The sequence below is a fragment of the Lissotriton helveticus genome, chromosome 9 (assembly GCF_964261635.1).
Source record: "Lissotriton helveticus chromosome 9, aLisHel1.1, whole genome shotgun sequence".
Classification (NCBI taxonomy): domain Eukaryota; kingdom Metazoa; phylum Chordata; class Amphibia; order Caudata; family Salamandridae; genus Lissotriton; species Lissotriton helveticus.
In genome coordinates, this window is record NC_136070.1 from 91,107,639 (window position 1) to 91,126,388 (window position 18,750).

The following is an 18,750-nucleotide window of genomic DNA, read 5'->3' on the forward strand; positions in this document are numbered from 1 at the left end:
GTCCATGAACACACGTCACTGAACAGCACCCGCACCCTCTCCAAAATGGCTTTTCCCGAAGCTTGCTCGTACACGTTATGTGATCAGTCTATTAAATACGGCTTTATAAATGGGCGGTGTGGGCTAAGTATTAGTGTTGGGTTGCTTAAATAGTGTACAAATATTTATGTTTAAATAGTGTGTTCCTTTCAGGGTTTTTGCTTGTGGTGTCCATTAACACATGTCACTATACAGCCCCCACCCTCTTCTCAAGAAGGCTGTCCCAGACGCTAGCGCACAAAGGTTATATGATCTGCCTATTAAAAACGTCCCTGTAAATGGGCGGTGTGGACCAATTTTTAGTGTCATTATGCTTAAATAGTATACAAATATTTCTGTTTAAATGGTATACAAATGTTTCTGGAACCAATAACTACGTTCTCGTCGGCAATGTTCTCATTAACAAAAGGAAATACCAGTCCCATGTTAACTTTTAGTTTCAAGCCAATCGGAGAATCATTTTAATTAAATTGCAGCCAAATTCGAATTTACACAAAAGCTCAGTTAGCATGTGTGTTAACCATCTTCCCTGGAGTTTGCTTTTCCAGTTCTAGATAGACAGTCTGGTACAGCGCTTGTTTCCATTGCTCCCACTACTCCTCTCTGCTCTGACGTCATTCCATCATTAGATAACATGCGCTTAGGGGTTGAGCATTCACGCAGTGTTGACTCGCCTTCTTGGCTGTGACTTCCACCGTAGGACAGTACAGAGGCTCCAGGTACTCTGCCACTCGCATAAAGCCCCAGCCATAGCGTAAATGGGTCTCTAAGAGCTGCAGCCCCCAGACTGCATAAGGTGTGAGCAGGCAGCATCATAACGCTCGGTGTGTCATCGACTGCATACATGTATATTAGTGTAGGTGAAAATGCTCCTCCACTGAGTCACACCTGCATCTGCAATCAGTGTATCTCACAGCTTTACTTGCTGTGGTTTGCGGATTATTTCTCCTCTACGATGGTTTTCGCTGTTACTTGAAAACGGTTACAGGAAAAGCTATTTCTGTACCTTTCTTTCTTTTTTTTGTCTTGATAAACTGTTGCATTTTTTTAACAAGAATGCTTTCTTCTCATGGTTTTAGAGCAGGGATATTTATATAGGCTCTGAATGTCCCCATGAATAGTTTGTCTTTTGTACACATTACTTTGGATGTAATAAAATACTCTGTGTTAACTTTGTACTAGTGCTATACATCAAAGTTCATGTGTAGTAACTTCGAAGGCTGAGTAAAATTTGTTTTGCAGCGTGAATCCTTTTCTGGATTCACATGCTGTGCATTATTCAGCCATCTAGTGGTCGGGTCCGGAATGGTAGTTTTTTTCTTCATTTTTGGGCATTGTCGACCACCATTTGGTGCCAGGTAGGTCCCCTGTGTGACGTCAGATGGTGCCCTGGATGTCGTTGTGATTGGTAGCCATCTTTAGATTCTTTTTTCCGCCATTGGGTCTGGAAGCAAGACGGGACGCTCTGAAATGTTTTCAGGAAAAACCCTGAAAAGAAGAGAAAAAGTCTAAATTTCGAGTGGACACCACCGACCATTGACATCGCAACCGGAGAGAAAATTGGAATTCCGAGAACGACAGACATCAAGGGTCAACAAATGGCAAGGTAGGGGCCATGGAAAATACCCCCTTCAAATTCTGACCAGAGTGCCACCACACCGTACCCACCCGACGTGTGCAACCTCTGCCTGCCCAAAGACCATAAGGACAAGGACTGTGGGGCCTGCGGGTGTTCCAACCGAAAACCCTCAGGACACGCTGAAAGCAAACAGAGGCCTACAACTCAACTATGTCCCAGGCTTTGAAGAAAACTTCCATGAAGGACCTAAGCCTTTCCCGTGATGAAGACGACCAGGGAGTTCCAGCTGAATCGACGCACGAAGGATCGGACGTCGAAATTCTGGAAGGAGACTCTGAAAAAACACACGCCCACAAGAAGGCGAGGGATACAGAGAAGACTGATAAGGTAAGACACCATATACATACGTCGGAACCGAAGGGCCACAATAACAAGGTGCAGCCTAAAGCAGCCGCGACGCCGAAGAAAATGGTGATCGAAAGCCAGCCACGATCCAAAATACCCCCCGGAACCTTACCTAGGGACACCCACGAGGGAAAATTGCACAAGGCGCTAAAGATGAGGGTCGAACATGAACCTCAAAAGGAAACCATGACGCCGTCAAACCAGAGGAAAACGTGAAAAAAAGTGAAAATCTCCTTTCGATGCCGAGAGAGCCCTCGAAGTCGAGAAAAAAGAGGAATCTGCTCGATGCCGAAATGGCGCCACTCCTCCAGAAGGAGTTTGACGCTTCACTAAAATACTTACGCATTCCAAAGATCCCTAGTCGCCGAAGCGGACAACGTCGACGCAGAAGGGCCTGAGGACGCCAACGGGGAAGAAGAAGAGATTCTTGAGTCACCTCAAACCCCAAACCTCTCGATGAAGATCTAGAGGACTACATAGACGCTCCAGAAGAGGAGAAAGCCTCAGAAAATTTAGAGGACACATGGAATGACCTCGACACCGAAAGCGCAGAGGAGGAAATATGCTGCTATCCATCAAAGGCATCCCCACCAGATGATATAGCCTTCTACAACGGCCCAGTTAAAAGGGCGGAAGACACTTTCGGAGTACCCTTCGAAGAGGAAAAGAGAGACACAATTTTTCTTTTTGAAACACTAGCCCCAGCCAACAAGGGGACACAATACCTGCTAATGCTACTAAGTATCCTAGACTAAGCCAAAGAAGCCTTTAAGGAACCAGCCTCAAGCAAATGGGTAACACCAAGGGTCGAGAAGTAGTACAAACCCTCTTCCAAGGACCCAATGTATTTTATGGTGAACACAGAGCCTGACTCCCTCATCGTCACCATGGCCAGGAAGAGAGCAATGCCCTCTCTAACAGTGGACCAACCCCAGAGAAAGAAAGCAACCGGATGGATATGGTGAGCAGGAAGATTGAAAAAGAGGCAGCAACACAGTGGGGCTTCGCAAATTCTAATGTTTGCTGAACCGGTGCGGACACCAGCCATGGGATGACATCGAGGAGCTCATCAACAAGCTCCCCCAGGAGGACAAGAAAAGAGCTAAATCTATTTTCTATGAAGGCAAAAACATCGCAAAAACATCACATACACATGCCTTAAATCAGCACTAGATGCAGCAGACACTGCCAGCAGACAAATGTGCACAGGCACCATCATAAGAAGGCATGCCTGGCTTAGGATTTCAGGGTTTAAGCAGGAGGTTCAAACCTCAATCATTAACAGGCCTTTTACAGGGGCTGCACTATTTGAAAAGGAGGTGGATGAATCTCTCCAACAGATCAAAAAAGATAACAAAACTGCAAGAGCGATGGGAGACCTGCAGCAAAGAGGTACATTCAAAAGAGGTGGTTTTAACAGCAGAAACCCCACAGGAAGAGAAAGATTTGTTCAAGGACAGCAAGTGTCACACCAACAACAAGGCCAAGGGAATGGCCAACTAGCAAGCCAACAAACAGGATACCAGTGTTGGCAGCAACAGCCAGAGCAGTCCTTTCGAGGAAGAGACAGAGGCAGAGGCTAGCCCTCTAAAGGAAGATGAACTGGCTCTAATTGACTCCTACACAGAGAAAGACCCACAAACAATACCAGCAGGGGGCAGAATATCACAATACCTGCAACAGTGACAAAAAATCACCACAGACAATTGGATGTTAAATTTGGTAAAATACGGGTATTGCATGAAACTAACAAAAACACCACCTGCAAACCCACCAAAAATAAGGAGGTCCCTCAAATCAGAACTCATCCAGTTAAATTCAGAAATCAAGGAACTTCTTCAAAAATATGCAATAGAATTGGTACCAAGACAAGACCTTTTCAAAGGAAACTACTCCCTGTATTTTCTAGTCCCAGTCAGGGCTTATCACTAAGACCAATCCTGGACCTATGGTTCATAAAAAAGTTAATTTTAACTCAACATTTCAAACTGACTACTCTCCAAGAGATAATCCCACCAATTCAAAAAGGAGATTACATAGCAACAATATGAAAATGAAATGAATGAAATGAAAACCATTTTTATTAAGCGCTAACAGCTGCTCTGAGGCGTCCAGGCGCTAAAAACTACCATCAATGCTTTCAGAGGAAAAAAAAGAGCAAGGGGACCCTATTGATTGAAAAGAAAGGTTTTGAGCTGCTTGCGAAAACTCAACAAGTTGGAATCCGCTCTAAGATGGAGCGGTAGGGTGTTCCAGAATTTCGGAGCTTTATAAGCAAAGGATCGGCCTCCAGCCCTCGCTCTATGAATCCTCGGGACTTGAGCTAGCAAGGCATGTGAAGAGCGGAGGGCTTTGGTGGGTTGATATGGCGATACCAAAGGGTGGCTGATCTCTGGGCCTGATTTCCAATAGGTCTGATGTGCAATGCACATAGCTTTAAATTTGACTCTCTCTTTAATGGGGAGCCAGTGTAATGCTCTTAAGCCAGATTTTATTGAGGTTCTACGAGGGGTGCCAAGCAATGTGCGAGCTGCACAGTTTTGAATGCGCTGCAATTTTTGTAGCGTGTACTCCGGCGCCCCCAGGTACAGAGCATTGTTAAAATCAAGGCGAGATTGAATTAAGCCTTGTATGACTATCTGTCTGGCCTCAAAGGGGAGAAGTGGAAGGATTTTTTTAACCATCCTCAAGAGGCCAAAACAGTTCGCAGCAACTTTGGTTGCCTGCGTGTTGAAGGTCAATGATTTGTCCATCCACACCCCAAGGCTTTTGATGTTGTCTCTAGGGGTGGGGGCTGTGCCCATGCTCAGAGGCCATGACAACTCCAAGGTGGAAGGAGTTGGAGGGCCTAGGAGCATAAGCTCCGTTTTATCATCATTGAGCTTCAGACATGACTTTGTCATCCAACTCTTGACCTGTTCCAGGCATGTTGTTAAATTGGGCTGCGGTAGGGGGTTGCTCTTCTGCACAAGAGAGACCACTAGCTGGGTGTCGTCCGCATAGGTAATGATGTTAATACCATGCGGACGCACAATCCCAGCCAGTGGTCTCATATAGGCATTGAAGAGCGTAGGACTTAGTGAAGAGCCCTGCGGCACCCCACATCCCAGTGGCTTGCTAGAAGAGGCCAATGTATCTTCAAAGACCTGGATGGTTCGATCACTCAAAAAGGACTTGAACCAAACCAGGGCTTCTCCCGATATTCCCATATCGAGGAGACGGTTTAAGAGTATTTTATGATTAACCGTATCAAAGTCGGCACTCAGATCAAGGAGGATCACTGCCACTGACCCTCCCTGATCGAGTATCCGCCTTGTCTCTTCTGTCACAGCCAACAAGGCAGTCTCCGTGCCGTGTTTTGGGCGGAAGCCTGTCTGGGAAGTATCGAGCAAGTGGTTGTGCTCGAAGAACTGAGTTACAATGATGTTGATATGTTTCTCTAAGATCTTTGTTGCCCAGGGAAGAAGTGATATCGGACGATAGTTATTAAAATTCGTCGGATCAAGAGTGGGTTTTTCAACAATGCTCGGACCATGGCATGTTTCCAGGCCTGTGGCACTATCCCACTTATTATGGACGAGTTCAACAGCTCCATAAGAGTGGCAAGGATGACTTTATTGGCTAGGATCAGGGGGAGCAGGGTCACAAGGTGATCCTGATTTAATTTGGTCGATTAAAGACTCTAGGGTGTCGAGATGTAGCATTGGAAAATGGTCCAGATAATTGTTTTGGGAGGAAGTCTCTGGCTCGGTAGGTGAATCTAGTTTTTGAGTAGGCAATTCTGCTTCCGGATCAGAGAAGGAAAGATAAATTGTATTTACTTTCAAAAAGAAAGCATTAGCCAGTTCATCGCATCGAGAGGATGAATTATCAGTACCTGTCGACGGAGATGGCAGCCTGGTCAGTGTTTTCACAATCTGGTAAATCTCTTTAGGCTTAGACTTGGCCAATTAAATTTTTTCCGAATAGTGTGTAGACTGTCTAATTCTGATTTCATGTTTATAGTTCCTAATGGCTTCCCTGTAGGTCGCTTTGTCCGTAGAGTCGTAGAACAAGCGCCACTTCCTTTCTAGTCTTTTGCAAAGACGTTTTTTTTCCCTGAGCTCTTCTGAATACCAGGGTGCTGTTTTTGTTTCCTTTTTGTACCAGAGGCTCGGAAGGGAAGTACGGAGTCCAAGGAGCTCGTTATCCAGTTGTTGAATAGCCTGTTATTGGCACAAGGGTCACGGGAAAATAATGGATTAGTGGCAGTAAGACTGCTGGTCCATTTATCTATGTTGAGCTTGGACCAATTTCGAATTGTACGTGGGAGGGGTATAGAAGATAAGGGTTTAGGAGTGGTCCAAATTAAAGGGATCAGAAAATGATCGGTCCAAGGAAGATGGCTGATACTACCCACCTTTAGATTTTTGCTATTACTAAATACTGGATCCAAGAGATGACCCTTGATATGTGTTGAACCCAGGACCAGTTGCTCTAATTGAATGGCGGCTAAGCTGGCTGTCATTCCTGTGGCAGTGGTGTCTAGCATATTATCGAAATGAATGTTAAAATCTCCGAGTAGCGTAAAGTTTGAGGGAGACGTAACCAATTCTGCCACAACAGATGGAAGATCCGTTTGAAAATTTTTTATGGGGCCAGGGGGACGGTAGATGAGAATACCAGAAAAACTATTGTTGGGTGAAAATTCAATAACAAAGGGGAGACTTTCACAGTCTGCAATAGACTCCCGTCAGGCAGCGACATACATAGGTGTCTTTATAAATGATCGCCAGCCCTCCGCCTTTGCCCTGCGGACGGTCTAATCGGGCTATCTGATAGCCAGGACTAAGGGCTTGTACTACGTCAAACTGGGAGTCTTGAGTGAGCCAAGTCTCAGTTAAAAAAACTACATCCGGAGTATGTTCCTCCAACAACAAGGATATCTCTAAGCTATGTTTCGGGAGAGATCTGCAGTTGAGGAGAAGCATGTGATAGTCCTTAGAACCCCGATGGGTTGATGGGTTAGTTAGCTCAGACTTACAGTGGGGACAAGAATGAGGAATCTCCAAAGGGTGTAGGTGGTGATAGCAGCATGTTAGAGTGAAGGGACATAAATGGAGCAGGGAATCCTTATTATATACTAACCTCTGTTGCTGAAAACAAACGGGGGGTGGCCCCTGGTCCCGGTCGGGCGCGGAAGGGCGCAGACGGGCTTGCCTTTGGCGTGCCGCTGGCGCGCCCGCCCGCTGCGCGGACGTAGAGACATGCGGAATTTATATGGTGCTAAGGAGGGTGGGAGGCGTCCTGCAGCTAGACTGCAAACCCCTTAGCCCTCTCAAGATGGCGGCTATGACTGGCTGTAAGCCCCTGTCTCTGTCCCTCAGCGCAAGCCCCTACTCGGCTGCGCGGGAATCGGTGATGGAGGTTTTTAGCAAGCTCGACAAACTGTCCTTTGTATTCCCACAAGTAAGTAAGCTACTTGTAAGAAAAAGCGGCGCAAATAAAATTACGTTTTTACACACAGTTAAAAAGATCGTAAAAGCAATAGACCTCAAGGACACTTATTTACACTTCCCCATGAACGAAAACCACCAAAAATATCTCTGGTTCCTACATAAAGGAACACACCATCATTCAAGGTACTCCCTTTCGGAATAAAATCAGCACCACGTGTCTTTGCCAAGTGCCTAGCCGCATTCGCTGCACACCTGTGAAAAGATGGAATGCACATCTACCCCTACCTGGACAACTGACTTATAAAGGCAAACACAAAAGAAAACTGTCGCAGACACATTCAAACAGCAATCCACACGCTACAAAGACTAGGCTTCTCAATAAATCACAAGAAATCCTCTACAAAGCCAGAAAGAGAAAACATGTTCCTGGGTGCAAGAATAGACTCTAAGCTTGCACTGGCTTACCCTATGCAAAAAAGGATACAAACAAGAAGCCTCCCTCTACCTGAATGGGTAATCTCTGACAGTGAGGAGAGTCATGAAACTTATGGGCATGATGGCGGCATGCATCCCACTCATCCCTCGTATATGCCCCTTCTAGGAATGGCTTACCAACAACTGGTCACAAGCCACAGGGAGTTGGGAGGATCTTGTGGTTGTTACGCACAGGCTGCAAGCAGAGATACAATGGTGGGCATGCAACAACATAACACAGGGCAGACCTTTCAAGAATCCAACTCCTGTGATGGAAGGGGAGCGCACTTCAAACAACTGAAAGTACAAAGGCAATGGAACGACCAAGATTCCATAAAACACATCAACTACTTGGAAATGAAAAAAGTATTCCTAACATTGAAGGCATTTCAGAAACACATTAAAAAAGTACTGTCTTGTTTCAAACAGACAACACCACCTCTATGTTCTACCTCGACAAACAAGGAGGTACGAAATCATTTCCGCTAAGCAAGCTAGCGCAGCAGATCTGGAAATGGGCAGTCTCTCAAAGAATCAATCTGAAAACAATTCATATACCGGGAGTATACAACACAACAGCAGATCTTCTGAGCAGGCAACACAACTGCTCCCACGTGTGGAAGTTGAAGCACAATACAGTACAATACATTTTCAAACTCTGGGTAACACCAGTGATAGACCTGTTTGAGACAATACAGAACAAGAAATGCCAATTGTTTGCCTCAAGCTTTCCTCACCACCTGTCAAAAGGGAATGCTCCATCACTAATTTGGTCATTGACATTTTCATATGCTTTTCCACCAATACCTCTAATCCAAAGAGTACTGGAAAAAGCAAGCAACCAGTGACAAACCTAATTACCCCACAATGGCCCAGACAGACATGTTATTCAAGTCTGCTAGAACGGACAATGCAACAGGGCCAAATCTTTTCATCCTGAACAAACAACGCTTTGGTCACTTGAACCTGCCTCAATAAACAATGGAAATTCTAAAGGAAGCCAGAAAACAAACTACAAGAAAATGCTATGCCGCAAAATGGAAACGATACACAGCTTGGTGCACAGCTAACAATCAAATGAACTTAATCAAGACACTGGAAATAGTTAACATATATCTAACTCATCTCCTAGACATTCCCATCAACTACCCAAGCTTCTGCCGTCGTAGCTTACACCAGGCGAAAATAATGCAAGAGCTTCTTCACAAGACCTGTCATAAAATGATTCCTAGAGGGATCTAAAAGAATTGCTCCCCCTACAGCAGCTCCAGTCCCCATGTGGAGTCTAAAGACAGTGCTTACACAACTTATGGCAAAACAATTTGAGCCCATGTATAAGACAGAACTCAAGCACATCACTTTAAAAACAGCGTTTCTCATTGCCATTACATCCCTACAGAGATACAAGTGTTAAGCATAGGAGAACCATACATTCAAATCCACAAAGACAAGGTTATTTTAAAAAGAAATCCACAATACCTACCAAAAAAGGTGTCTAAATATCACTTAAAGCAAATTATTCTCCTTCCGGTTTTCCTAAAAAACCCAAAGACTAAAGGGGAAAAAGCCTCCAACCCTGGATGTAAGTAGAGCACTACTGTATTACCTACAGAAAACAGAACAAACTTGCAAAACCAAACAGTTGTTTATTGCCTATGCTCATACTAACACAAGGACTCCTGTCACAAAGGCAGCAATCTCACGATGAATAGCTCAAACCATCCAACTATGCTATACCACCGCTAACAGGGAATTAACGGTACAACCAACTGCTCGCTCTACTAGGAAAAAGGGAGCGACTCTGGCATTTATAGCCAATGTGCCCATATACACTATATGTGCAGCAGCTACATGGACATCATCACACACCTTGCCCAAACATTACTGTGAGGAAATACAAATGAATAAGGAAGTACAAATAGGACAGAGTAGTTCAACACCTGTTCACCAGGTCTTCCTCTTAACACAGCCTCCCCAAGATGGGAGAAACCGCTACGTAATCGGATGCACAGCATGTGAATCAGAAAAGGACTCACGCTGCAAAACAAAATGGTTCTTACCAGTAGGAGTAGTTGTGCAGCTCGAAGAATTTTCTGGATTCACATGCGACCCAGCCGGCCTCCCCTACAAGGAATACAAACAGGTGGGGAAGCAAGATATCATAATCTAAAGGACCATCTAAAGGACTAGACTAAAACACAGAGAAAAAAAAGAACCAGAAGATGGCTGCCATGCATGACATCACACAGGCGACATACCTGGCACCAAATGGTGGTCGACAACCCCCAAAACAAAAACAAAAAAAAGACTATTCCAGACCCAACCACTAGATGGCGGAATAATACACAGCATGTGATAGATGCACAGCATGTGAATCCAGAAAAGTCTTCAAGCTGCAAAACTATTCGTACTGGTAAATAACCATTTTGTTTTCCATCTCTAATTTTAAGACACAAGAAAGGGCACTGGGGGGGTGCGAGCGAGTTGAGGAAGGATTCTTTTTGTAAAGAATCTTAAGAGGTCTCACATCTAATTATTACAACCAAGTGAAAGTAACAAGCATCTGAATAGCTGGGTTAAAAGTGCATTGAAAATCAAAGTGTGGGAGTTGGTCATCTTTTATTTTAGATTGTGGAATTTAATATATTTCTAATGTAAAGTGCATATAATCTAAAACTGATTTCCCATGGCTACAGGTTTAGTAATGTATTCATCCTACGATGCTATCCTACCTCTATCATGGTCTGTGCTGGCCCAGTAACTCCCAATATCAGCATAGCACCACCTCCTCATCACTGCACCACCACCAGTGGAGCACCAAATTAGCACTAGCGCAGCCCCACCACAGCATCCGCGCAATGCCATGTTTGCAGCATCACCTCTGCACCAGCGCATCCGATTTGCACCAGCGCAGCACCAACTCGGCACCACTCAACACTACCACAGCACCACCTGAGCACCACCACAGTATCACTCGGCATCACCTCCGCACCAGCACAGCACCACTCAGCACCACCTCAGTATCATTCAGCAGCACCTCCTCACCGGCACACCACTACTTCAGCATCACTCGGCACCACCTCAGCCGGCCATCGGAATCTGGCATCTGGTGATTCTCCCTAGTGTCCAGCCGCTGCGCTTTAATTCAGGTACTATTTCCATACCTCCACCCTCCCATTTTTTATATTCCCCACCCACATAACAAAAATAAGTTATAACCAGCATTAGAACAGACAGAAAGAAGTTGCCAGCATTGGGGGGGGGGGGGGTGGTGGGGGGGGGGGGGGCGGCTAGATGACATTTTTTATGTTCATTCTATTTTTTAATAGAATCATTTAGTTGTACTTCATGTCTTCTGTGTTACATATACAGTAACAAAAATACTTATAACACTTTTTTATTATAACTTTTCAACATACTTCATAGCAGCCACGCTGCTCTACAACAAATCTTAAAAACATTGGCAAAGCCAATAGCTCTGGATAAACACTTATAAGGTCCCAAACGGGAGACCTCTTGGCTATGCCAACGCTTATCTTTTGTTTTTTAGGAATTGCTACAATCCAGCAAAATATATTCTCTTTCTTGGAGAGGCATTCAATATTTAAAAGATGAAGTTCCATGTCTTCCTTCCTATTCAGTCCAAAGATGAGAAATGTTGTCGCTGGACGAGTTAGTAACCTCACTGATTCCTTGTGACGTGGTCAGACAATGTCCAGATGACGAGGGCGCTGTGATAAGACCCTCAAAGTGTCTTGTATATGCTCTGTAACCTGCTCCTCCGGTCATAACTGCCGCCAGAGGGTAATATTGAATGCCTCTCCAAGAAGATTAGTCTTTGTGACTACCGAGCTGCTGACTTTTCCAGCATCTCTCTGACTAACCAAGAAGCCTTGAGAAAGTCACGGTGGTGACTAAACGCACGTTGGCTGTGATCGGTTTTCTTCACGACTAGGACTGGACTATTATGCATTTCACGCAAACATTTGTTGTATGAATGTATTGTGCAATATACATACGCCAGTTTCTTGTTTGCTGTTTGTTTTTTGCTTCTATGTTATCACAAATAAATTTATACATGAGTGACTTATGAAATAACTTCCATGGTTTCCAGAATTAGGCAGAATCTCTCATTATCCTAGTGTTTGGTGGTGTAAAACAATGTACCATATTTGAGTTTACGTGAAACTTTAGGAGTGCCAAGTTTTTCTTTTGCCATTCACTTAAATATTCGATTTTTGAAAACTAAGTCTAGAGCTGCAATTGCAACAGTTCAGAAAATTCTGCTCTATCCAGCAGGCTAAAAGTGAATGTTTAGAAAACATTCCTCCTGTTTTCCGGTAAGAGACACCAATTACGTCCAATGCAAGTTGGTGATGAGTAAATCCTTCATCAAGAAGTTTAATACGATTGTCTGTAAACAAACTTTGGTATTGTGAAATAGTTATCTTTAATGCGAAGATAAAGTTTCATTCTTAGCTGTTTGTTAATTTCAAAATTGACATTTGTGTTTTTCCCCATCCTGCTGCAGCCAGAAGAACTGAGAGAAATCATTGAGAAGGCCCGGGAGATGGAGCAGAACAACGGCCACTTCTTTGATACAGCAATCGTGAACACAGACCTAGAGAAAGCTTATCAAGAGCTTCTCCGTTTAATTAACAAACTGGACACGGAGCCACAGTGGGTGCCTTCCAGCTGGTTACGGTGAAGAGGAAGCAGTAGAGCAGAAAACTGATAGACACCAAGTGGGCTTTTGTTGGCAATTTGTCGAAAGGAGAACGCAGTTGTAAACTTGAACACCTAAGTACTCGGCAGCACGAACCCGAGTTTACAACTTGTGGCTTTCAGTGGTTGAAGAGACAAAACCGTCAGAGTTCAAGAATGCATCCCTCTTCTTGATCACGGTGATTGTTTGCTTGCATCACACTACACATTGACTGTGGTGTACAGCTCTTAAGCATACAGTCTAAATTGTGAGAAACTTTTCCAAGTGTTTTTAAGGAAGCGAAGATTCTCACTGGGAGCTGTAATCCTTTAATGGCCATGGTTTCTCATTTGTTAGTCTCCGACCCACCTGCAGATACATGAATGTGCTCCGTTGCAACCTCGACATGGTGGCCGGCATCCAAAATGTCGTAAAATATAGTGTGAGCGAAAGGAGGGGAGGGGACAGGGACTGTCTCTTTGTATTGAAGCTCTCATCGCAGCCAAAACAAACTACCATAAAGGCTCCATTTTTCTGACTAAGCAGTTATAACCAATACCCAATTTCCTGATCTCAAAAGCAAAGGTTATGTACACATGCCGAACATTCTTATGGACAGAGATAGATGTCTTTTTATACACTGTAGAATTTAAATAATGACTAACTTCTGAACATGCAAACACTAGATTGTAAGCCTTTGCTTCCAAAGCCTTTTAGTCAGTTCTTTCCCAAGCGCTGAAAGGAAGCCACTTTATTCTAGAGTGCGCTTGTTTTTTTAATGTTGTGTTTTGGTTCAACGAGGGGAGAAGAAGCCTTGCTTCTAAACATTCCATTTTATAGTATTTCCATTTTATTCAGTTCATTTTATTATAGCACTTGATTTTAGCAATAAACCCTGAATCCAAAAATTGTTTATAATGTAAATATTTCAGGCAGTTGCCACTTTCTACATCCCATCCCTCCTTGTTTGCACACATTACTTCATGCCCTGAGTTCAACTGATGATCAATGCATGTGTAGATCTAATACTTTGAATGTGGTTCTTATGTATCCTGATCTGATAAAGTGTCCTGTGATGGTTGAACCACCTTTCTTTACCAATCTTCTGATTTATTTAAGAGACTAAGGACAAACACATTTGATTTTTGTGTAGCCGAGTTATTTTTTTTCTGTATCATTATTTGTTTTCCCTTCTAACGTAACCATATTTTTCTTGTTATCATTTATGCCGAATGCCAGTCGACTGTACTGATAATCTGGGCAGAAGATGTTTAGTCGATGTTTGCAGTGGTGAATGTAGATGCTAAGAGTTGCACTGTTTATGAGCTAGGGAGACGTCTTCCGTCATTCTTAAACCATAAGGTCTGCTAAGCCTTACATTCTTAGGTTGCATGATTATCTATATGTATTCAGCATCTTTGAACTCCGGGTGATCAAAATTAAGTGTAAACTGTCAAATTGGACTAGAATTAATGAAATGCTCAATTTCTTCTTCCCGGCGTTCCTGTTAGTCAGCCAATGAGGAGTTTTAATCTTTTTTATACGTTTGAGCGTGTATGTTTGTGTTAGAAAAGATCATGCAAAGACTACTTATGTTTGAAACTTGAAAATATAGACAAATTATCTCAGTAGTTGAGCGAGAAGGGCTGCTCTGAGCCTAGCATGCCAGAATGAATTGCTTTTACTATACAGTTCTCTAACTTAACCAAGCCTCTAACCATCTCTCTCAACTTACCCAAAATGGTGTATGAGTTCTTATAAATACTAACTGTAGGGCCACAGCAACATTCTAACGCCCTTTGATGTTTCTGGGTACTACCTTCTATATATAATAAACTGGAACAAAAGCAATTAAATGCCATTGTTATAACTGCTGTAAACAGATGTTTTTGTTAACCAGACATTGATTGTTTAGTGCATTCTCAGTATCTCACTCAAGCCTTGAAACAATACAACAAATGACTGTAGGATTGCAGACAGGTCTGAATGCTCACCTTACTTACAAAGTGTTATGTAAATGGCACAAGTTATCCTGAAAATCATCCCACCCTTGAGAGTCTCATATCATTTGAGAGACCCTATCTTACGATTTAGAAAGCATGACAAACAATTGATCTCACTCTTGCTGACAAAAACAAATAGTCTCCATTTGCTTCATGCCAATATCATTTCCTATCTGTATCATATGAGAAGAGTAAGTCTTGCCCTTAGATGGGGGTCCTGCTTTACACCTTGACCTGAATGCAACACTTAAACCTGATTTATTTTTCCACATTACATGCTAATATCCTTGATTGCAGATTCTCACTCTTAAGTTATACTTTAGTCTCTTGTTATATTATCCCAGTGTATATACATGTTCAGAAGATGGGCATGCACTGGCATATTGCTGAGGTTAGCTTTAGCTGTACTTGGCCGAAAACAGCACTGCATACTTGAAATAAGCATGTATAATGAAACTGTGCTGTAGTCAAGACTCTACCCACATAATCTTTCAAATGGCACATGTGTTTGATAGCATCAGGGCCAGGCATGTGTAGGATCCTCAAAGTCTGCATGAAAAAGTAGTAGATTTGCAATCAAAGGCAAAATTTACCTCGCAACTCTAATTAAAAACCTATGTTTCTAATCTCGACAAACAAAATCTAATATACCTTTATGTAGGATTAAGGTTTCATCTTTTCTCTATTCGCACTAAAACGAAGAGTAATGGGATGTAGCAACTGAACGCAGGTTTAGTTTTCAGCCTGAATACAGTCTTCCTTCGTCATTTTAATCAAAACTGTAAGTTGAGTGATTGTAGAGGGCGTACATGAATGTGAATGATTATCTGTATTCGATTCATCCATCCTTTTAGTCAAAGCATGGTGTCATATTCAGAAGCTAAACACTGGATACTCTGTTGTCTTGTAATTTAATTTAATTGACTTTTTTGTCTGCGTTTGTGTGTTTCTGTATATATTTCCAGTATTACATAAAAATTATACTAGGGCAAATTTAGTTGGCAATTATGTATTTTCTTTAAATGAATGAAGGGCTTGTAAGGTGTGCCTTGCAATCAAGATTTTTTTTTTTTAAATTAAAGTACTTAACATTCCTGGTTTGAAGAATAATAGGTCTTTGCTATCTGTCCCTGTTAAAGGTTTCTAAAAAGATGAGCATGTTAATTGAAAAGAGCGACAAGAGGATGATTACATTTTTTGTAATGGGTTACAAGGGAGTAAAATGGTTTACTGATCTCAACACTAATGCAAACTGAACAAGAAAGTAGATGACAGTAGTAGCTGAGGGATGTCTAATGGTTCAGTGAAAGTGTTCTTGGAATGCTATATAAGTAAGTGATAGAACTGCAATGTCTAAAGCACATTCTGAAACTAAATTTACTTTTATCTCTGACAGTGGTCTTTGTAAATGACAAGCAAAACTCAAATTGAAATGCACATTCTCACAACATGCTCAACATGCCCTGTATATTGATAGTGTTGACGTGTTCTTAAAAGAGCTCTAAGTGTCTTAAGTACCAAACCTATTATGCACATCTAAAGTACTAGGTGCTCAACCCAGAGCATTTATTCAAGGGCCCTCTTTCTACAGACTTTTTGTTGGTGTAATTTCACTATATGCTTTAAAATACTTTCCATATTTAAAAAAAAGACATTCTGGCACAATACATTCTATTTGTGTGGCCTTGATTTAAAACAATTCAGTGTGTTTAATAGTTTCCAGATTATACAGTTAAGAACATGACTGCTTTTCGTTTTGGACAAGGATTTTTTAAGACCAAAAAATATGGCATCTGAAAGTCAGATGGTATGTGTGCTTTTTCCATACTTGCTGCAACTCCTTCTATTATCTTATTTTCGGTTCTAGAGCTTGTATGTTTTGGAACCTCATCTTGGCCTCTGTTCATAAAGATGTAACTGAATGTAGATCTTTAAAGTCTCCTAAGTCCAGTAAAATCATTGTCCCATTATGTCACATAATAGTGTGGTGCACGGTTGAAATGGTAATTGGTTATTTGGTGCAAATACGATTTACAAAATGTCCTCAGCAGCTTAATATAGGATGATTCCATTATGTTTGTTGAATTCATTAAACTGTGTTCTAATGAGAAATTAATTTTAAACATCCCTTTTTTTAGTCCTGGTTACTTTTTCGAGATTACACTTTGAACACTACAAACTTTTCTTCACTTATAACCAGAGCAATAAAGGTATTGGTTATTTAATATTGCGTTGCTGCCACTGTTTACCTCAAAAATATTTTTGAACATGTTGATGTTAGGCATTTAAAGATATTTTCATTGGGGGCATTGTGAATGGCAATAGAAAAACGTGCTTTACTATTGTACACTTTAACCTAGTGTCCCTTAGACTTGTGGAATTGAGGTTAAGGAGTGTTGGGCAGTTTTCTCCAACTGTGTTTTATCTTAGTCCTCATTGTTGCACAGGATGACCGTTGAATGGGAGGACGTTCTATTCACTTATATTTAGGTGCATTTCCAGGCTTATTTCTCTACATTGTTTTGGTTATATATTTTGATTCCTGACACACCCATTCTGTGTTTTGTATATCCTTTCTTCTGTAATGATTGTTTCACGTAAAAATTGGCATGGAAAACTTGATTTCGACATTAATCTTTGCTAACACTACCCCATAAAGCACTTTCCGCTGTCCACTTTCACCCTCTATTTTCAGAAGTCTTTTTATTTGCCTGTTTCTTAGCAATAACGTTTCCAGACTAAAAGGTAAGAGCAGTTGAATTTATTATACCATTTTGCCTTCCATTTAATACATTTCTTTGGCTCTAAATAGTCACACTGGGGATCGTTGAGTGGATACCCTTGGCATTATAACTGCTATATAAGTAGGAGGACAAGTTTTCTAAATGGGTGCCATTTTAAGCTCCTCGGGAAATAAATATATTTTATAATTTGATTAAGTGGTAGTGAATGAGTTAATCTTCTTTCTCAGGAAAACAAGCAACTTGTTGAGTGCTGATGCCCACTCAACATTGAAAATGAACTCTGGCGTACCTGTTAGAGAGGGTATTTGATCTTGATGGAAAAGTTAAGGTTTTGAATGTTATTTTTAGATATGTGTTGTTTAAAGATTCCAATTGCATTCACGGATTTTGACAAAGGATTTTTTTTTCATTTTCTCAACCCTACTCTTGACTTGCTGAGACAGGTTAGAACTGTCTTTGTTGTAACCCAAAGAAAAGGGTTGTATAAACTTACGCAGTGCAGCACATTACTTTGTTAAATAGAGCAAGACCCACTGCAATAGTTGATAATACAGATAAATGTGCCATCCAGAAACATAGTGCAAGGTACTTGCCATAGTCCATCCAGTGATGCTGTGAATCACACTTACTTGTAATGAACACCTCCATAACAGTCTCTCTCGGAAATATGCCTAATCGATAAAAAGTAAATAGTAGAGTTGCTAGAGAGAGCAAATCTTGGCAAGAACCATGGATTGGTGGTCTTGTTGGATGATTCTATGTTGGTCTTGGAGTAAACAAAAGAAAACTGGCTTGCAGTCCGGATACATCAGTTGTCACATAGTTGAACTTGAGCAAAGCCAATCTCTCTGTTACATTTAGTCTAACTTTGTTGTCTATAATAAAAATGAAGTGCATGAAGCACTATATAAATCTTTGAGAGTAATTTTGTTAAAGAAAACCAGACTTTTTTCACTGATAAATAGCACTTTGGCAAAATATTTAGAGTATCTACACCCAGTTAAGTGGCCAGCATCTGAAGTAGTTTCAAACAATAGTTTAATTTGCCTGTTTTTTGTGGCAAGATTGGGACTTGATTGTTCACGTAAACGTCCAGTGGCTCATATTGTGCCATGCCATATTTGGAGAGTGAAACATGGGCTATTTGCACCTTGATTTCAGTCATGAGACTACTGAGCATTCATTAGTTATTCAAATCAATGATCCCAGTATGCTGGCCCGGTCTACACGGCTGATACATTTTCTATGTGTGTACTGGATGTGAATGGCTTTTGTTACTTTAGCACTATCATTCTCGAGTTATTGCTCCAGTTCACTTTGTGCATACCTATTTTTGGTCTCAAGTAATCTTGGCACAATTGTT

The 18,750-nt window shown here is 41.8% G+C and overlaps 1 protein-coding gene across 1 annotated transcript in view; it reads left to right on the forward strand.

Annotated features, from left to right (window-relative positions):
* The window catches only part of PALS1 (protein associated with LIN7 1, MAGUK p55 family member), a 423,019-nt gene extending 407,269 nt beyond the window's left edge, over positions 1-15,750 (forward strand). The window contains exon 14 of the mRNA XM_078659539.1: positions 12,467-15,750. Coding sequence (XP_078515665.1) covers positions 12,467-12,643 — 177 coding nt within the window. The 3' untranslated portion in view covers positions 12,644-15,750. The remainder of the gene's footprint in view (positions 1-12,466) is intronic.
* The last annotated feature ends 3,000 nt before the right edge of the window (positions 15,751-18,750 follow it).